This window comes from Neoarius graeffei, chromosome 2 (assembly GCF_027579695.1).
Source record: "Neoarius graeffei isolate fNeoGra1 chromosome 2, fNeoGra1.pri, whole genome shotgun sequence".
Taxonomy (NCBI): Eukaryota; Metazoa; Chordata; class Actinopteri; order Siluriformes; family Ariidae; genus Neoarius; species Neoarius graeffei.
In genome coordinates, this window is record NC_083570.1 from 117,916,668 (window position 1) to 117,939,086 (window position 22,419).

A 22,419-nucleotide genomic window follows, 5' to 3' on the forward strand; every position below is an offset into this window, starting at 1 on the left:
AATTTGAAACAGGAGAGAAAAATGAAGGACGTGAGTGTGTGAATGAAACGTGAAAGAGCGACTACAGTAATGGAAAGCGAGAAGAAAAGACGTTGTGTTATATACGAAGGAAAGGAAACGCAGGACCAAACTAATAAACATCGGCGCTCAGCGAGCACCTCGGTGTGATCAGCTGTTCGTTTAGCGACAGAATGATGGAATTGTCAGTGCACGCTCAAAGGTAAACCTGTAGATGGCAGTAATGCAACACTGTAGATGCCAGCTGCCATAAAACCCAAAAGAAGAAGGTAAACCTGCGCATGCGCACACGGACTTCCTCTGTCTGCTCGACTGCGCGAAGCGAGTGATTTCATGCACATTATTTGCTTTAATCCCCTCAAATTAAATAATTTCCCAGCCACAGAATGGCCTGATATTTTGTGAGATTACAGAAAACAAACATATATCACCGGGCAGGCACGGTGGTGTAGTGGTTAGCACGGTCACCTCACAGCAAGAAGGTTCTGGGTTCGATCCCAGCAGCTGGCGAGGGCCTTTCTGTGTGGAGTTTGCATGTTCTCCCCGTGTTTGTGTGGGTTTCCTCCACAGTCCAAAGACATGCAGGTTAGGTTAATATGGGACGGCCTTGGGCTGAGGTGCCCTTGAGCGAGGCACCGAACTCCCAACTGCTCCCGGGCACTGTTGGCATGGCTGCCCACTGCTCTGGGTATGTGTGTGTGCTCATTGCTCATCTGGGTGCATGTGTGTGTTCGCTGCTTCAGATGGGTTAAATGCAGAGAGGAATTTCACAAGTGTGTGATGAATAAAGTTGTGCTTTATATCACAATGACCACATTTCAGAGGGAACTAAATTTCACCGATTTTATGAAATCGAAAGGCCGTCTCACTTTAAGAACCTCTTAAGTAAGAAATTTAAAATCGGGTGTGGTCTCACTTGGCCCCTTATGCTGCTGACACTGAACCACTTCTAATTCCACCATTGGTTGTGACGTCTGTAAGCTGCTTGGACCCCGATGATCGCTGCTTGTGGCTACATTTATTACTATATTACATTATTTGAATTATTCAAAAATCAACAGAAAGACGGTTACTATGGTCGGCTCCATTTAATTTTTTTTTAATTTAAAAGCCAATTTTTTAAAATAAATTCTATAGCATTAACGTCTCATTTTAGTTTTCAAACCGGTTCCTGAAATTGGATCAATCACAGCTAAGTGTCACTGCTGCTCACACAGAGGGCAGTTAGTTTGAGTCTCAGGTGCAGTTTGTGGGATTCGTTACAGTGTTGTAGTAAATTTCACAGTGAGTTCAGACACATCGCAGTCGGATCAAGTCCCGTTTTGTGCTGCAGCTTCTCACATACGTCCATCTGACCCAAAGACTCTGTGACAAATCATCAGTGTGCAGTGAACAGAAACAATCTTCCTCCTCAGGGCACTGATGATGAAGCTAAAACCTCTGCTTCAGTCTCACTATTAGAGAATGGGTCTTACTGAGGAGCAGGTCATGTGACTCTCAGAGAGATGATCTTACCACAGTTTCTCCAGTTTACAGTGAGGATTCTCCAGTACAGCAGAGAGACGCTTCACTCCTGAGTCTCCCAGATTATTACGGGACAGATTCAGGTCTCTCAGGTGTGAGGGGTTTGATCTCAGAGCTGAACTCAGAGCAGCGCAGCCTTCATCTGAGACACCACACTCCCGCAACCTGCAGAGACACAATGACACACACTTCATCAACAGATTTAATACTGACTTTAAAGATGATGAGTGTAGTGGTCTAACAAAGTCAAAACACTTTGGATGCTGTTTAGTTGTTACGCGCTTATCTCCAGAGGTGGACAGTAATGAAGTACATTTACTTGAGTTCTGTACTGAAGTCCACTTTTTGAGTATCTGTACTTTACTTAAGTATGTTTTTTTGGAAACTTATGACTAACTTCACTACATTTGAAAGACAAATATCGTACTTTTTACTGCACTACATTTCTATCAAGGTCCTCGTTACTATGAAGCGGCTTTGAAAGTGGATGTTTTTTTCTTTTCTAAAACGTGATTGTTTATTCGCAGGTGACACTGAGACAGTCTCTCAGTAATCACGAGGGTCACGTCACAGCCGTAGACTGGATAAAATCAAGTTCAGTGATTTCTCCACAGCATTATTTGAACAAGATCAGTTGATGGCAGAATGGAAGGAGGCGGTTCTTCTGGGGAATGAACGCACCCATGGCCATACCGAGAACCCATCTTTCAGTTTTCTGAAAGGAATAAAGAGTTGTTTCGTTTTAAATGTTTGCTTTGTTTACCTAAAACGAACCACATCATGGCCTACAAAAACTCGCTGTCCGACCTGCGGAAGCATATTGAGGTCTGGAAGCGTTTTATTCCAAGAGAAAGCTTGCAGTGAAGTTGTCTGTGCTTTTAGAGCTAGCGATAATGTTGCAATAGCTATGCAGTCTGGTTAGTCAAATGACTTTCTATGGATTTTCCCGCCAAGTTGCCGTAGCCTTGTCCACAGCTAATGTTAACTCATAGCTAGTTAACTTGGACACTGTTAGTTAGCATGTAAAAACAGAGTTACGCTAACATGAATAATGTTAACTTATTTGAAGTCCTTTCAGAAATATGTTTTAGCATAATCTTGTCAAATAAACAGCATGTAGAAATCTTTCTTTTCTAGTAACATTAGCGACCCAATATGATTTTGAGTTTGAAAAGTGTTTGCTAGCATATCAGGTGGAGCGTCACTGACTAGCTAGCTTAACGTTAAACCACCATGATGCACAGCATGGGTTCATTTTGTGAATTCACAAAATAATCCAGTCGGTCGCTTCAGAGGCATGAGGTATTATCAGCGTTGTGACAATAATACAACAGTGCGTTGACAGAAAATGTACTTTTAATACTTAAGTATTTTTAAAAGCAAGTACTTCACTACTTTAACTTAAGTAAAAGTTTGACTGGAGAACTTTCACTTGTATCGGAGTCACATTTGACCAGTGGGATCTGTACTTTGACTCAAGTAATGAAGTTGGGTTCTTTGTCCACCTCTGGAAATTAGTAATAATTCAAGACCGCTTTAGGATCTTAGTGAAAGAACTACGGAGGAAAACTGCATGGGTTTAATACTGCTTGTTCACTGGGCTGCTTCTGTTACACAGATCTGGCAACCCTGTTCATCGCAGATACACAAAGACAGACTGAAAGAAAACTCACCAACACAAACTTTCAACTGTCAGAATATCAGAAAGTCAACAAAAGAATAGTTGATGTGGTTTGCAATTTTTTTTCAGTTATTTTCTCTTTTTTCTTTCCATCTTTTCACTTTCCATGTCACTGCTGCTTTGAAACCCTGCTGCTCACACAGAGGGCAGTTAGTTTGTGTCTCAGGTGCAGTTTTTTTTATTTTGGGATTGCAGATTGTAATGCATAAATTCATGAAACCAACAGCATCATCACTTCTGCATTCCATACATTTTCAGTATTGATGAACTTTATACAGTTTGGGAGAGATTAAGCGTTTACATAAAAGGAGAATAAAGAGAGTGACAGGTAAGTCCAGGAGAGGTTAGAGAAAAGGAGATTAAATAAAATTACAAATTTGAAAGATAAGAAGGGGTTCAACATATATGTGCATCTACAGTAAAGTTAAAAGTTGCAGGAACTTTCCATAATCGTTCACGTGACACCTCCACAAAGTCTGGTCGTATAGGTTTTACATATTTGACTCACTTTGTCCATAACTTAATAAACAGAGTTTTCTTGAGACGGAGAGAGAAAGTGATCCTTTCCATATTGTAAATCTCATTTACTCTATTTATCCATTCTTGTATTGTAGGGGGTTCAGGGAGCAGCCAGCGTCTCGTAAGCGCTTTTTTGCAGGCACATATTAAAATACCAAACAAATATTCATCAGCGCACCTTGCCTGGAAGTCAACATGTCCTAAAAATAAAGGAAGAAACTGAAAGGGCAGGTCAGTATCAAACATCTTTCTGAATGCATTATAAATCTCTGCCCAGAATGGTTTGATCACTGGACCGTCCCAAAATATATGCCAACGGTCAGCTTCTTGAGACGCACACTGTCTCCAACATTTAGCATCTCCTCCCGCCACACGTACTTTTTGCTTTGGTGTGATAAAAAAACGAATAAAACACTTCCATCCAAACTCCCTCCACATCTGAGAGTTTGTACATTTCCACTGGAGTTCACACACGTTCAGCCAGACCTCGTCTGATATTGGAACGTCTCTCTCTCTCTCTCCCCCACTTTTCTCTGATGTATTCTGTTGTGTGTGTTTTTTGTCAATAGGCCTTTGTAAATTCTAGAGATAATGCCCTTATTTAGATTATTTTGGTAGGTGTCCAGGAGTACTTTCAATACAGGATCATCCATATCCGTTTTATGTCTAATATTATGTTCAAAATAAGTTTGTATCTGGAGGGATCTAAAAAAAGTCAGATTTTTCAAGTTGATATTCCTTCCTCAGACTTTCAAAGTCCTTCAATTTTCCTTTAGTTGTAAGTGAATAAAATGATGTTATTCCTCTCAAAATCCAAGATTTAAATCTATAATCCGTTTCGTTTGGTTTGAATCCGGGGTCATAGGCACACCACTGAATTATCTGGAAATTATTCTCCAATTTGTATTCTTCCTTTAATGTATTCCAAATATTTAATTGTGCTTTGATTCCTGGGTTTTCAATATTATTTCTGAAGCTTCCCAAATTTTTATGAACCAATATGGCATGGATCGGTGGGTCAGTCTGAATAGAGAGTTCTAGATCTTTCCATCTTGCATGAAATGCCGAGCTACATATATCGATCAGAGGTTTAACCTGAGCTGCCAAATAATATTCTTTAAAATGAGGTAATGCCATCCCCCCTCCCCCCCTTTGGAAGTTGTAGTGTTTTAAATTTGACCCTGGGTTTCTGACCCTGCCATATGAATCTGGAGATGATTTTATTCAGTTCTGAAAACCATTTGAAGGAAATTTCTACAGGAAGTGCTTGAAATAAAAAGAGAGATCTTGGAAGTATATTCATTTTTACACTGTCTATTCTATGACTGAGGCTGAGGAAAGAGATCGAGTTCCACTTTTGTACGTTTTCTTTCATTTTTGTTTAAAGAGGCTCAGAATTTATCTTTGTTATTGATGTGATTTCTTTTGGTATATTTATATATCCCTAAGTGTTTTAATGAGTTCTGGTCCCAATTAAGATGATATTTCTCTTTAAGGTGTTTAGGAGGTATGTATTTAAAAGTCAGAATCTGAGCTTTTTGTATGTTCAATTTATATCCTGCAAACTCGCCAACTCTTTCTAAAAGGTCCATTAATTTGACAAATGAACTAGATGGGCTCGTTAAAAATATCAAAACATCAGCAGCATATAGCGCCACCTTGTGATCATCCCCCTTAATGGTTACGCCTTTGATATCTTCTGTCTGTCTCAGCCACTGTGCTAAAGGCTCTATAGAAAGTGCAGAAAGTAAAGGGGAAAGTGGACAGCCCCGTCTCGCTCCACGCTGTAGTATAATAGTGTCTGAGAGAGAACCGTTTATTTTTATCCGGGCTGATGGTTTGTCATAAAGTGTACACACACCCTGAATGAAATTTTCATGGATGCCAAATCTTTTAAGGGCCTTATATAGGAAAATCCAGCTGACTGAGTTGAAGGCTTTCTCTGCGTCCGAGCTAATTCTGAGGGCTTCGAGATGATTTTGTTGGATGTAATGCAGTATGTGCAGGGACCGCCTGATGTTATCCTGAGCTTGTCTTTGCGAGACAAACCCAGTCTGGTCATTATGTATAATCCGAGGGAGGATTTTTTCCAGCCTTTTGGCCAGGATGGCTGTATATCATTTATAATCAACGTTTAACACCAAAATGGGTTGAAACGATGCACATTCTAATTTATCCTTTCCCTCTTTAGGGAGAACAGAAATGACCGCCTCCTTCAGGAGGCATTTTTAAATCCACTAAAGTTGTATTGCAAGCCCGAAGAAGACTTGGCATTAATTCAATTCGTAGGGCTTTATACCGCTCTGAAGGGAGACCGTCAGGACCTGGGGATTTGTTTGCTTTCAATCTGGAGATGGCGCTGTTAAGTTCTGCCTCAGTTATTGCTGCTGTTAAGATCCGATTGTGTTCCTCTGAAGCTGCAGGTAGATTAAGAGAGTTGAGAAATTCACCAATCTGCTGTCACACACACTTCAACAACAGATTTAATACTGACTTTAAAGATGATGAGTGTAGTGGTCTGACAAAGTCAAAACACTTCGGATGCTGTTTAGTTGTTACGCGCTCATCTCAAACACTGTGTCCGGCTGTTACTCATCCCCGTGTTCAATGATGGCAGGAAGAGGGCAGGCAGGCAGGAAGACAGCAGGTGGTCAGGCACGCAAGCAGACAAGTAGGCAGGCAAGGCCGGGATAGAAAGAGGTAGACAGCAGGCAGGCAAGCAGGTGGCACACAGTGGTGTAAAATACAATAAATTGCAGAGATCCACAGAAGGGTTATTCAGAGTGAGCCCTCGAGATGAGTATTTAGTGCTCTTAGGGCAAACTCTTATATATGTTTAAAAAAAAAAAAAAGGGTTATTCCAAAGATGGAACTTCCAAAGGGTGAAATCAAAGTCATCTCAGAGTTAAAGGAGAACTGAAGGCAAATTTATCATCAAAATTCTATTCCTCATTTTATTAAATATAGGAATGCATTTTTGATCGCTGTTTTGTCACTGCTATGGACCTTGTGCATGTGACGTCAGTCACGTGATTATCTTTTTACACCGCTATATTGGGGATCACGCTTTCGCAAGTTTGTAAGTGATACCCGCTGTCGCAATGTCGTCTTCTCAAGTCTGCCTCTCGACTTATGCTGAATCTCTGGATGTCACAGCAAAAAAAAAAAAAACGCTATAGAGATGAGATTGCTGTCTTAGGGGTCGACCCATATATCATTAGTGGGTTATTCTCCAAAAATGGTGGAAATGCTGTCACTTACTTTTGTAGACACCAAAATCAGCAAAGTTGACCTGATAATCACCCAAGTTATATATGTTCAATCAATGAAGACTGTTTTTGTAATGTAAAAATAAAAGTCTATTGGTCTAAAAATTAATATTTAATTTTAGCTACTTATTTAAAATGGCAAGTTCATAGAATCGCCATGTCACTCTGATAATACATGGAAGTGGAATCATATACTTTTATATAAATATACATTTCTGAATTAAATTAATCGAATTTACATTAACATTGCATGCAATGACTAAACAATAAAATAGTTAAAAAATGGCTAAATATTATTAATAATATTAAATAAATATCTGTCACCCAAAATTATGTCATTGGTGTTACTGCTACACAACACTTTTATTTTGAAATTTGCATTGACTCTTGGGAGTTCCTTGTGGTCAAGAGGTCATTTGAGGACGTGTGGTGGTCAGAGACATCAGGTAAGTCAGATGGCTTACTTCATTTCTTTAAAAACGTCATGATTTCTTGTAGAATTTTACATGAAACTTTAAAGCCGACCTGGCGACTTGTCCAGGGTGTACCCCGCCTTTCGCCCGTAGTCAGCTGGGATAGGCTCAAGCTTGCCTGCGACCCTGTAGAACAGGATAAAGTGGCTACAGATAATGAGATGAGATGAGCTTTTAAGCCTGTCATTTGTATTACTCAGTTTATAGCCATGGGAGTGAAATAATGAACATAAAACTTGAATACATAAAAGATTTTGATATCACTGAAAACATGTGGTCTGACACACAGCAGCCATTTTGTTGAAATTGTAGTTTTCCCCAAAAAATGTCATTAGGGTTACTGTCATTGGGGTTACTCTTCTTCCTGGCAAAACCAGTAACACCAAATGACATTCCTGTATAAATGACCCACATAAAAGCTACAAAAAATACATTAGGAGGAGAAAAAACTTAAATAATGGTTTTAAATGGTTTAATTATTGTATAGCCATCATTATGCTATTGTACTTTTCTATTTGTCAGGTATGGCCAAATTGAGTGCTGCTGAAAAGCAGAAATTATACAGGCAGCGGAGAGATGCAGACCCTGTACGTAGGGCAGAGTACTTGGAGAAAAGGTGTCAGGGTTATGTCAATGATATCCTGACCAAAAAAAGGAAGAATGTAGGAGAGTTAAGTGAAAGGGAGAAGAGGGCTCAGAGGAAGGCATGGCGTGTTAACCAGGCAAGACGCAGACAGCAAATGAGAGCAGTCCAGACAGTCTTGACAGACATTATTGGAGCTGTTCCACCAACACAGGAAGACCAGTCAGAGCCACAAACATTGCAATACCGACCAGAAGTGATTGAGAGCCATCATTGTGGGCAATGGTGTATTGTGAAGCATGATGAGCAGCCATACCCTGGCATTATCCTGATGGTGGAGGAACAGGATGTCAAAATTAAATGCATGCACAGGAGCAGCAAGTATGACCTGAACAAGTTCTACTGGCTATCCCCAATGGAGCACTTGCATGTGACGTCACATCCGCTCCAGATTGTAGACAAACGCCATCTTGGCGGTCAAGCGCCATATTTCCGCCACCTTTCCGACACTGACTTTCATTTTTTTTGCCGAAATATTCAAAAATTACCGTGCCACAATGCCGGATACTTGCATGGCATATAAATGCCACAACAGGAGAGGTCAGAAAACAGGAAGAAAGTTTCATAGGCTGCCACGGGACCCTGACAGGCGCGCAAAATGGATTGCTGCTATCGGCCGGGCTGATCCAAACAACAAGAACAAGGCATGGGTACCGACTGGAAGGAGCGATCACTGGCGCCTGTGCAGTGACCATTTCATCTCAGGTTCGTCATGTATTTATTTCAGTATATCCATGTGGTTATTTGCAGCATAAGTTTATGACTTGCTCTAATAAAAAAATTCCGGGAAGTGGGAGCCTGAGAAAAGAGGGTTGGGGCGGGGGGGATTGGGTCTTTAGCGGTGTGGTACGAAAAAAAACAGTAAAGAACTTATAAGAATTTACCACTGTCTTAGTAGTAAATCCTTATAAATATAAGGATCAATCCTTATAAGGACTTATAAATAAATATATATGCCCACACATCTTTAATTCTAAGAATTATGATTTATCAGTATTGCTAATTAAGGTAAAAACTAAGGAAATTAAACTGGACAAATATGTTTTTATTTCATTAAGCAGGTTTACCATATATACAGTAATAGTGATAGACTACTGATACTTGATCTAACTGATAATATAAAATATTCAACCATAATCGGCTGGTCAGTGCTATGCTAGATACTACTGATATATCTAGTATCAGTTAAGTGACTTACCCGGCCAATGACGATAGTTTTTTTCTTCTTTACAAGATGCCACATCTTAGGGGGGCTGACAAATCCTGAATTTCTGTAGAGATAACTCTCCAGAGATTTATAAGCACGCAGTGCTTCACCACTGAACAGCGAAGGAAAGTTGATTAGGTAATTATACACGGCTGGGTATTCCACCTCCGGCAGTTCAAGATCCACTGACACGGTCATGAAAACTCCGTCCGGTAAGCCATAAGGGTCACTAATCTGTAGACCGTTTATTTTAGACATGTATCTAATTATCTGTGCTTTAGAAAAATGAGCCGTGTAGTCCGTCGGTTGAAAGTGATCCATTCTGTACACGAGTGCAGCAGTATTCAGCTGTGTTGTTGCCCGACAAGATGGCGTCTGTGTACTTTCCGGTCACGTGACTGCAAGATCTCTATAGAAGATGTGAACTGGTATGGGGAAGATCAAGTAATGTGCCTTATGCTCGAGCCAGTTGCTGTTAACAAGAGATACATCCAGTTGGATGACAAGATTTGGGCGTATCTGAAAGAAGAGCTGGGACTTTAAAAGGAGGTGTTAAAATAGGGAAATTAGAGTTGGAAAATGAGTTTATCTCCAAAAAAGGGGAGTATTATGTTCTTGTACGTCATTGGTGTTATGGCACGTCACTGGTGTTACTTCGTGTTTTTTTCAGTGATGTCCTGTTATACATGAATTATTGTTACTATCCAGCAACATTTTCTTTTTGATCAGTTATGTATTCATTAGCTCATATTTTAAAGGCAAATTCTTGGATACTATTTGAATATTCTTCAACTACTTTTGGTTTTACAAGGAAGAAATTGATGGGGCAAGTCAAATGGATTTAGATAATGTTGATTATTTACATTTTTTAATAAAGTTGCACATGTTCAATCAAATATTTTTGTTGGTTTTATTGTTCCATTTATCTGCTTTTAATGGAATATTCAGGTTTTAATGAAAATATTTTTACAACTATGTAATGCTGTTTGCATTATAGGTAACACCAATGACAAAAAAACTGACACATGCATTCTTTAATGAAATGCTAAAAAAAATAAAAAAAAATACATTAAGCTGTACCTGTTGTGGATTCATCAAGTTCAGAAGTTAGAAATTGCTATTAAAGAAGTTTTAAGTATATTAGAAAGAATACATTTCAGCAGAAATATGTTTCCCAGATTCCACCTTTTCTGGAGAATGACCCTAGTAAGAGTGAAACCAAATCTGCGCTTGATTGTTCAAGTAATGAGCTGCCAGACGCAAGTTACCCTGATGTATATCACTATCTAATCAACACGCCAGGGGGTTACAGTGGTCAGTCACTAAAAGCCTACAAGTCACTAGAAGCTTACAGATATTTCTCCTCAGGATGGGGACGGAACGTGCTAGTTCATATGCGTGAAAAGCGTTTTGTTATTTCTTCACAGGTGCGTACCATACATTGACTTTTCAGAATAGATCTTATTTGCATATCGCTATTATCGATGTTGAAACGAAACAATCCTGTTTGAACAAAAATAAGAACTTATAGTAATACAAATAGTACCAGGGTCGAGGAATACTCAGCGGCTCAGCAACAAACCACTCTGCTTGACTTTTCTGGCCGCGAGTGGGCATGATTGAAAATGGAAAGTATACTTGTATTGACTAAATTGGAACGGACTCACCGTTTTATCTTCCTGGGACCTTGCCTCTCAGCCGTGCAGCCTCTCAGCCGCGCAGCCTCTCAGCCGCGCAGCCTCTCAGCCGCGCAGCCCGCTCGCGCGCAGCCTCTCAGCCGCGCAGCCTCTCAGGCCGCTTGCGCGCAGTCAATGTGTGGATCATATGCGAGCAGGATGGTGTTATTGTGAGTGGCCACTGCACATGTATGGCAGGTCTGGGAGAAGTCTGCTCACACGTAGTAGCAGCAACACTTCTTCCTCCGCTCTTGATCAGCGGGGAACCGGTAAAACGATAAACCCTTTGTGCTTTTTCTGTTAGAGCACCCTACTGCCACACAACAAGCCATTCTGACTGAAAATGTTAATCACTCTCCAAAAACTTCTGCGTGTGAAGTGAGCTGCGGCTTGATACCCAATATGGCGGATGAACAAACTTGACCTCTGACGTAGGTGCACAAGGTCCATAGCAAGTTATGAGTGTTTGAAATATGCTATGCAATATATCAGTCCATATGTCAAAGCAGTGGCCGTAATCGAGATTCGTTGAGACCTGTGCAAGACATCGTAGGATGGAAGTAAAACTTACAGCGGAAATCAAAGTGACCAACATCTGCCAACGTTCCCTGTGTCCGAAATCACTCACTTGTTCCCTACTCCCTATGTAGGGAATTACTGTATAGTGAGCTCATGGGTAAAATGAAAAAACACTTTCGGACACTAGTCCGTCGCGCTGGTATTTACGTCATTACTGTCGCACAATTAAAACGTGCCAGATCAGTCAGCTGGTGGGTTTCAAAATAATAAATACACACGTGTTTTTGTGATAAATCCATATTATACTGAGCGTATTTCACACAAAGTACCTGCACCTTTCAGTTTTTTTTAAATCAAGGCTGAATACTTTCTTCTCTGCTGCGGCCTTTTATGAAATTAAATTTGAGACTTTTAATTTGATTTCTTTCAGCACAACCACAATGCATGATGGGATATATTGCTTTGGTTAGTGACCATCGCTGTACACTATTTTTCGTGATGCATTGTGGGATACCTTGAGTGCATTATATAGTGTGTAAATAATCCCCACTTAGGTTTCGGACAGCGCTACAAAATGGCGTCCCCACTATATAGTGCCCTATATAGTGAGTAGGGAGCGATTTCAGACACAGAGGTTGTCAAAAGACGCGCGCGCCCTCTTTAGAATGCTGATGTAATCAAGCCGGAAGTTGTGTTTGTTTTGATAGCAATCAAGAAAGTTTGAAAAAAGTAGGCAGTAATCGTCATTTAAACTCTTTTGTGCAATATTTCGTTTGGAAAACAGTTTTCAAAATGGCGGCACTGGCACCTGGCTGACACTTCACATTTCGAAGTCTCGCACAAGTCTCGTGAAGATCGCGCGGATAAGCGACGCCTGCCGTGGACCAAACGAACTAAATCCAACACGGCTAAAAACCGAACAGGCCGATAAGTATAATATTTAATTGCAATTAGTTGCCAATACGAGTCACAATATCAGGTTACCAAAACCGAAAACGTAATTGAATAACACGTTAAGAAATAAAGTTTAAAAATGACTTCAGTTCTCCTTCAAGTCTAATTGTTCAAGCATAGCTTTGAAGTGGAATAAATAAATAAATGAATGAATGAAACAAAACCCCACAACTATTGGTCTCCAGCATCTTCCATTGTCTAACTGAGACTCGACTGAGCACACGGAAGGCACCATCTTCTACCTGAACAGGTGACCTAAGGCTCTGTCAAAATAAAAGTTCCAAGCTGAGTGCCAGTAAATCGAAAGCAAAAAATTATGAATCTCTAAACCAAAGCAAGTTTAAATTAAAGTTTGGCTCCTACAATGAGTGTGGAAAATTAACTTTATTATTCAGAACACCATGAGGATTTAATATCACCTGTTTATTCTAATGAACACCGCGAGTTGGCCTAGTGGTTAGCATGTCTGCCTCTCGACTGGGAGATTGTGAGCTGTACTCACGATCGAGTCATACCAAAGACCATCATAAAAATAGCACCAACTGCCATCTGGTGAGGCACGCTGCAATACAGATACGACTGGCGGGGCGGAGCCACGGGGTGGCCAGTGGTGGCCAAGGCCACCCTAAATTAACCTCTGGCCACCCCTCCAGCCACCCCAACACCGCTTAGTTCCGCAAGAAAGTTGCCGACAATGTCTATATGCAGTTGTTCCCATACAGATGCAATAGAATAGAATGCCTTTATTGTACATGTGTATAGTGACAATAAAGGCATTCTATTCTATTCAACAGCGCACTCTCAAACCAGTAGTTCTCCACCCAAACAGTAGGTGGCAGTAATGCACTCAATTTGAATATCAACCACCACCAACACAACTGCAGAACAACAACAAGTCCACCACCAGCTGACGACAGCGACGTTAACATAATTGTCGCAGGTAAGTTTATAACAAACAGAATGAAGTTTATTCACTATATCTGAAATGTTTCTTGTGCTAATCTATGCAAGTTATGTGTTATGGAACCAGATACTATCTAGTAAAATTTGCCAAGTTAACTTAGGCTGTTAATTTACCAGCATGTAAGTCACAAGCTAGAAACACTTTCACCGTGTCCGTGTCATTTAAAAGAAAATAGAGTTTGAATAATTATGAATCATGCTGATATGAGTCACGGTGGCGTAGTGGTTAGCACTGTCGCCTCACAGTAAGAAGGTTGTGGTTCGAGCCCAGTGGCTGGCGGGGGCCTTTCTGTGTGGAGTTTGCTTGTTCTCCCCATGTCTGTGCGGGTTTCCTCTGGGTGCTCCGGTTTCCCCCACAGTCCAAAGACATGCAGTTAGGTTAACATGGGGCGGCCTTGGGCTGAAGTTCCCTTGAGCAAGGTACTTAACCCCTGACTGCTCCCTGGGCGCTGTAGTATGGCTGCCCACTGCTCTGGGTGTGTGCGCATGCACGTGTTCACTGCTTCAGATGGGTTAAATGCAGAGGATTAATCTCACTGTGCATGTGATAAATAAAGGTTTCTTCTTCAACGTAATGCAAGCAGATAACTTTGAAATACTTTCCCATAATGTTAAGTTTGTAAAATTTTGCACCTGTCAGTCAAAATGAAGAGAAAAACTACTTCCTACTTGGTCAGTCAGTGTAGTGAGCCCAGTACTGAGAGGAGGGAAAGTGGTTTGGAGAGGGAGATGCAGGATGACCATGATGAGACAGAGTCAGACAGTGAAGGAGAGTGCTCACCAGTTACTCTTCATGGAAGTGAACTTACAGGAACTGGACCTGAGGTCCAGCGCACCACCTGCCTTATGCATTTCGGTTCAGGCCCTCTATAGCAGGGGAATTCAACTAAAATTTAAAGAGGTCCAGTTGGAGAAAATTTCTTGAAGCAAAGGTCCGGAAGATCATAATGTCTAACTATTTAATGTGATATATATGTAAGTAGCCTAGTAGTTGGATCAACATCTGCATGTATTCAATACCTGACTGTCAAATCAAATGAATTCAGGACAATTCGAAAACTTTGACAATATTTATTGTCGGGTAACATAGAACTGAACATATATGTATGATTGCCGATATGTATAATGTTCTCTCATTTACTAAATAAAAGTCGGGCTGCATTTCAAAATAAGAGAAAATAAATAAAATGTGAAAATTGTGCATGTTCAAATAAAGTGCTTAACTTCAGAAAAATAAAATAAAAGGGAGGAAAGGCTTGAATTTCCCCTTTTCTGTTTCACATGTTGACTCAACAGTCTCAACCAATTTTACAGACAATAAATCTCAACACATCTTAACAACTGAACAGTTTTAGAGGCTCACTTTCATCCCCTCTTCTATTCAACTCCCCCACTTTTTTGCTCAGTGAGAGAATTGAGCTCTCGCTTGTCATGCCAGGATTTTCAACCTGGGCTTGAATGGAGTCCGGGCCATTCTCATACACATGTGGAGGTGCTCATTGGTGAGCCTGGAACGATATTTAGTTTTGATTATGTTCATTGTGGAGAAAGCTGCCTCACAGTTGTGTGTGGAGCCAAACATGGTCAAAATGTATAGGGCTACTTTCCTCAGACCTGGGAAAGCTGTCTCAGGGACCATTTGGAGCCAGAAAGTGGAAGAGTCAGTTCTTACAAACTGCTCTTTCAGGGCCACATCTGCTTGGAGATCAACCAATTGCATCTGCAGAGGCCCAGCATTTACCCATTTAAAGTGCTGTGTCACTTCCTTTGAGAACCCCCTGACATCTGTGATGAGAAATGGGTTCTGAATGAACATGGTGAGCTACTGTCCAAAGCTGAAGCTGTCAAAACAGTTGCTGAAGTTTACAATCAGCTTATCAATAAAGTAAACAAAAGAAGACACGTCTCGCTGTCCCTGAACCTGTTCCTGCACTGCTGGGAAGTGTGCACAGTCTCCCTGCAGGTTTTCCTTGAACACCTCAAGTTTCCTCTGAAAGGAGCAGACAGCTGTCATCGGTTCACAAATTGAATTGTCCTTGCCCTGTAGCCTCAAATTCAGTTCATTCAGATGTGAAGTGATATCAACCAAAAAGGCCACATTGTCCATCTGTTTCTCATTTTCTAAAGAGAGAAAACTGTGTTGCCTTCTGACTTCTTAGCTCTGCCAAAAAAAGATGCTACTTCCCTCCTAATGGACCAAAAGCACGCCAACACCCTGCCTTTGCTGAGCCATCTCACACTGTTGTGCAGCAAAAGATCATGAGCATTGGCATCAACTTCTCTGAGGAATTCCCTAAGCATGCGATGCTGGTAGGAAGAGGATGCCCTGAGAAAATTGATCATTTTCATCATTGTATTCATCACCTCAACATGCTCATCTGACAGGGAGGCGCAGAGGACAGATTGATGAACGATGCAATGGTAAGCTATGAGCTCAGGATTGTCCTCTTTCAGTCTTGCTACAGCTCCTTTCTCTCTCCTGATCATAGCAGGGGCTCCATCTGTGGTTATTGAAACCACTTTTTTTTTAGCTTTATTCCCCTCTTTGTTAACATCTCCTTAATGGCCAGGTAGATGTCTCCTCCTCTTGTACTGGTCTGAAGGGGAGTGATACCTAACAGGTCTTCACAGAATGCTTTCTAGTCTGTGTTGAAAAACCTGACATACACTGGGGCAAAAAAGTATTTAGTCAGTCACCAATTGTGCAAGTTCTCCCACTTAAAAAGATGAGAGAGGCCTGTAATTTTCATCATAGGTATACCTCTTTTTCGGAATACCATCATAGGTATACCTTTTTTTCGGAAGAACGCAGAGACCGGAAGCTTTCTTTTTCTCTCCTCCTGTGTAAAGACCACAAGTGGAGGCCATCCACATCGGATCTGCTTTAATATCAACAGATCTTTGTTTAAGGAACGTGAATCATGGCACACCTTCTGCCTGTTCAATGTGCTGAGTGCAGGATGTTTAGTCATTCTTCCTCCGTCGCTAGCGATAGCTTTATTTATGATAAGTGCAGATTAGTTAGCTCTCTGACGGAGAAGATTACAGTGCTAGAAGCGCGTGTCCAGGCTTTAGAGCAGGTTAGTGAGCGTGAGAACAGTATAGTTTCTGTAGGGGAAAGTCTGGATGCCCTAGGTGGAGTTAGTAATCCCCCAACTCCGGCATTAGAGCCCTTACAGCGGGGCGAATGGGTGACGGCTCGGCGGCATAAGCGTAGAGCCAAAGCTACCGCTGAGGCTCGCCCACGGGAGCACCACTCCTCTCCGCGTCATGTGCCGAACAGGTTTGCTCTCCTTAGTGATGCACCCGCTGAGAAACCTGAAAGAGCTCTGGTTATAGGGCACTCTATCATACGGCATGTGAAATTAGCTCAGCCTTTAGGGGCACCAGCAGCTTTAGTCAGGTGTATACCGGGAGCCAGGGTGCCGGACATAGCAGGTAATCTTAGGGTCCTAGGCAAGCACAGGTTCTCAAAGATAGTTATCCATGCAGGAGCTAATGATATACGCCTTCGGCAGTCTGAGGTTACTAAGAGTAACTTTGTAGAGGTGTTTAAATTAGCGAAGGCGATGTCCGATGCTGTAGTATGCTCTGGCCCCATCCCAATGCGGCGTGGCGATGTAACTTACAGCAGGTTATGGTCACTGAACTGCTGGTTGTCCAGGTGGTGCTCTGAAAACAGTGTGGGCTTTATAGATAATTGGGCTAATTTTGAGGGCACTGCTGGCCTGTTAGGGCGGGACGGTATCCATCCCACTCGGGAAGGTGCTGCTCTCATTTCCTGCAGCATAGGCCATAGTCTCAGAACAGGCCTAGTTAATTTCTGACAATCCAGAACCAAGGCCAGGGAGCAGACGAACAGGCTAAACTGACTGTCTGCTAGCTGCACAGAGTCGTCACTCAGGGTCCACTACATCGAGACTGTGTCTGTTCCCCGAGCTCAACAAAAAGGTAGAAATTTTCAGAGAGTTTGGTCCAGTAACCTAATCAATATAAAATTAGATCATACTGACTGTACAGCTGCTGCCAGCACCTTTGATCTAAAGGTGGGGCTATTAAATATTAGATCTCTTACATCTAAAGAGTTAATGGTTAATGAACTCATTACTGATCAGGAGTTGAATGTACTTTGTTTAACTGAAACATGGATTAAGCCAAATGAATATATAGCATTAAATGAAGCGAGTCCTCCTGGATACAGTTATATACACCAGCCTCGTCTAACTGGCAGAGGAGGAGGCGTCGCGGTTATTTATAACGATTATCTAGGTGTAACACAAAAACCTGGTTATAAATTTAATACATTTGAAGTTCTTCATACTCATATAATGTATGTAGCCTCGAAAAATAAGTCTACCCAGTTAATTCCATTGCTTATTATTTACAGGCCCCCGGGGCCATATTCTGAGTTTCTTTCTGAATTTGCAGATTTTATCTCAGATCTGGTTATTTCCTTATACAAAGCTTTAGTTGTCGGAGATTTTAATATTCACTTCGATAACCCAGAAGACCCTTTAAAAACAGCGTTTGTGTCCATCTTAGATTCAGTCGGGATTAAACAGAATGTCATAGGACCGACCCATAATGGTCGTCACACCCTTGATCTAATACTAACATTCAGATTAAACGTAGACAATATAGTCATACTTCCACAGTCTGAAGTTATCTCAGATCATTATCTCATCTCATTCAAACTATGTATGAGTAATAATATATGCACCTCACCACGCTACTGTATTAAACGTACTTTCACGTCAACTACTGCACAGAGCTTTATAAATGATCTCCCAGAGTTGTCAACTTTGATTGGGTCACTGTCAGCCCCTGCAGAACTTGATCAGGCAACTGAATGCTTAGTCTCAACATTCCGCCATACTTTAGATAATGTAGCTCCTCTAAAAAAGAAAATGGTCAGAGACAAAAAATTAGCACCCTGGTATAATGATGACACTCGCACATTAAAACAGACCATTCGAAAATTGGAACGTAAATGGCGTCAAACAAAATTGGTAGTGTTCAAATTAGCTTGGAAGGAGAGCTTCCTGAAGTATAGAAAAGCTCTTAGTGCTGCGAGATCAACATATTTCTCCTCCCTAATAGAAGATAACAAAAATAATCCTAGATTCCTATTTAATACTGCAGCAAAATTAACCAGGAATAAGTCCACTATCAACACATGCACACCTGCAGTATGTAGTAGCAACGACTTCATGAATTTTTTTAATGACAAAATTGAGAATCTCTCATTATCTCTAGCCGCTTTATCCTTCTACAGGGTCGCAGGCAAGCTGGAGCCTATCCCAGCTGACTACAGGCGAAAGGCGGGGTACACCCTGGACAAGTCGCCAGGTCATCACAGGGCTGACACATAGACACAGACAACTATTCACACTCACATTCACACCTACGGTCAATTTAGAGTCACCAGTTAACCTAACCTGCATGTCTTTGGACTGTGGGGGAAACCGGAGCACCCGGAGGAAACCCACGCGGACACGGGGAGAACATGCAAACTCCGCACAGAAAGGCCCTCGCCGGCCACGGGGCTCGAACCCGGACCTTCTTGCTGTGAGGCGACAGCGCTAACCACTACACCACCGTGCCGCCTAAAATTGAGAATATCCGACAAAAAATTCAAACTACTAATTTAAGGTCAGACAATGAAAGTGACCTTGTAGTTAACTATATAACTGTATCAGATCATCAGTTAGAATGTTTTACTCCCCTTAAAGAAACTGAATTACTTTCATTAATCTCTACATCAAAAGCCTCAACTTGCGTACTAGATCCCTTACCTACACATCAAGGCATGGAAACCCGATCGAAGCCCGTCGGGACCCGTCGGAACCCGACGGGCTCGGTCGGACTCGAACAAATATTTAGAAATTATGCTCGGGCTTGGGTTGGGCTTGGACATACTGTATGCTCACGATAAGACTTTGTGTAAAATTAATGTGTAAATTTAAAAGCAGTCACTCTAAACCAGTTTCGCTTCATACGCGTTATAGCTGTGCGCGGGATTTGATGTAGCGACAAAGCGTGGTCAGCGCAGTTGAGTGTGCAATGGAAGCAGCAGTAAGTGCAACTTCAGGGCTGCTGGCAGGGCAATTGAGCAGAGGAGGACAGCCTTGAAGCCATCCACCGTTGATGCAATCCTTTTTCTCCACAAGCATACGGATTAGCATAATCTTTGGATGGACTCATGTAAATGTAAATAATTCCCTGTTTGAATGGTGAGTGTTTTTGTTAATCCCCCTAAACCATTTATGTTTGGCCAATAGGCTATTGTTACCGTGCTGGGAGCAGAAGTTAATTTAATTTACAGACCTAGGCCCATATAATATCTTGGTTAGGTTTGTAGGCTATGTGATGGCTTTACGGCAATATTGTGGCTATGTTATTTTGGTGCACACGCGAGTGTGTGTTTATGACGTGTGCAGACAGACAGCGGGATTTTCATTTCAATTATTTGTTGAATTTCATTAAATGGCCTAGTGTTTATTAGGTCAACAGAACCCTTTGTCTGAATGTTGTGGATTTGTTCTGCTGTTCCGTTATTTTTGGTTTGCTTAGGTTAAGTGAGTAGGCTACATGAGCCTGGCAGACTTGCTCCAAGCGTGCGCTTAAAGCGCTTGCCGGTGTTGATGACTCAAAATGCCCTTTTCAGTTTGTTGATAAAACCACATAAACTTTCCACACAAAATACATGGGTCTTTAGTAGGCTAATGAAAATAGTGTGATTTAAATGGCTTCGGGCTTCGGTCGGGCTCGGGCACAAATATCTCAATTCCTTTCGGACTCGGGTTGGTTTCGAGCATCGCTCTGTCGGATGCGGGCCGGTCTCGGACAGAAAAAATCGGCCCGATCCACACTCTACTACACATCTATTCAAACAGATAATGCCTGGAGTAATTGAACCGCTTCTAAAAATAATAAATTCTTCTCTTACGATTGGCTATGTACCCAAATCCTTTAAACTAGCAGTTATCAAACCCCTGATTAAAAAACCTGACCTTGATCCCTGTCAGCTGTCCAATTATCGGCCAATATCAAACCTCCCTTTTATCTCCAAGATCCTTGAAAAAGCTGTGGCACAGCAGTTATGCTCATATTTACATAGGAATAACATCCATGAAATGTATCAGTCAGGATTTAGACCTCATCATAGCACAGAGACAGCACTGGTTAAAGTAGTAAACGACCTACTGCTGGCGTCTGATCAGGGCTGTGTCTCGCTGCTTGTGTTGCTTGACCTTAGTGCAGCATTTGATACCATTGATCATTCCATTCCTCTGGATAGACTAGAAAATGTTGTGGGAGTTAAGGGAATGTCCCTCTCCTGGCTCAGGTCTTATCTAACTGATCGTTATCAGTATGTTGTTATAAATGGTGATATTTCTAGACGTACCGAGGTAAAGTTTGGTGTTCCACAAGGTTCTGTCTTGGGTCCACTGCTTTTTTCTCTATATATGTTACCTCTGGGTGATATTATTCGTAAACATTGTATTAGTTTCCACTGTTATGCTGATGACACACAGTTGTATGTCTCTGCAAAACCTGATGAGAGACACCAGCTTAATAGAATTGAGGAATGTGTTAAGCACATTAGACACTGGATGCTTATTAATTTCCTTCTACTTAACTCTGACAAGACTGAAGTACTTGTACTAGGACCACATACAGCTAGAAGTAAGTTTTCTGATTACACAGTGACTCTGGATGGCCTTTCTGTTTCTTCACGTGCAGCAGTAAAAGACCTCGGAGTGATTATTGACCCCAGTCTTTCATTCGAAACTCACATTGATAACATCACCCGGATAGCTTTCTTTCATCTCAGAAATATTGCAAAGATAAGAAATTTAATGTCATTGCGTGACGCAGAAAAACTAGTCCATGCTTTCGTTACCTCCAGGTTGGATTACTGTAATGCCTTACTGTCTGGATGTTCCAATAAGTGCATAAATAAGCTCCAGTTAGTTCAAAATGCAGCAGCAAGAGTCCTTACTAGAACTAGAAAATATGACCACATCACCCGTCTTATCCACACTGCATTGGCTCCCAATCAAATTTCGTATTGATTATAAAATACTACTATTGACCTTTAAAGCACTAAATGGTCTCGCACCACAGTACCTGAGTGAACTTCTGCTCCTCTATGACCCGCCACGCCTACTTAGATCAAAAGGTGCAGGCTATCTGCTGGTACCTCGTATAGTGAAGGCTACATTAGGGGGCAGAGCCTTTTCTTACAAAGCCCCACAGTTATGGAACAGCCTTCCAAGTAATGTTCGGGAATCAGACACAGTCTCAGCATTTAAGTCTAGGCTGAAAACATATCTGTTTAGTCAAGCCTTTTGTTAATGGTGTTTATGAGGTAAAGGAGTAGATCTGGAGGGTCCTCAGACATAGTGTTTTGGTAAACTGGGATGTATGGATGCTGTCAGTCCCCACTCGCTTGCTCACTCGAGTTTGTTGACGGTGTAGTGGCTGGCTGCTTTATGTCCCGGGGCTCCGTCATGCCTGTGTTACCTTCTGGCTCTCTCCTTTTAGTTATGCTGTCATAGTTAGTTGCCGGAGTCCCTGCTTGTACTCTGTGCAATATGTATACTGCTCCAACTTATTCAGGTGACATTGGGCATACCTAACAACCTGTGTTTTCTTTCCCTCCCCTCCCCCACCCCAAATCTGTCCCTCTGAGTTACATGGAGTCAACAGGAAATCTTTTGGTGGAGACCTCGACTGGCTATCGTAGCCTGCAGGGAATCGGCCGTCAGACTTTCTGTCGCATGTCCCAAACCCGGTGAAATGTCACTGAATTGTCTTGGCCAGCCCTAAGGGTCCCATCTGCATCTCATCATTGCTGAGGAGCAGAGGTGTCAAGTAACGAAGTACAAATACTTCGTTACTGTACTTAAGTATATTTTGTAGGTATCTATACTTTACTCTATTACATTTTTTTCTGCCTACTTTTAA

General features: G+C 41.6%; 1 protein-coding gene across 5 annotated transcripts in view; it reads right to left on the reverse strand.

Annotated features, from left to right (window-relative positions):
* Window positions 1-22,419, reverse strand: part of LOC132882168 (NACHT, LRR and PYD domains-containing protein 12-like) — a 547,173-nt gene that overhangs the window by 146,376 nt on the left and 378,378 nt on the right. For 4 of the 5 annotated variants that reach the window (XM_060915441.1, XM_060915440.1, XM_060915439.1 and 1 more), the window contains one exon: window positions 1,534-1,707. The exons of the other annotated variant lie outside the window; for it this stretch is intronic. In XM_060915441.1, the coding sequence (XP_060771424.1) occupies window positions 1,534-1,707 (174 nt within the window). The remainder of the gene's footprint in view (window positions 1-1,533; window positions 1,708-22,419) is intronic. 5 annotated transcript variants of the gene reach the window in all.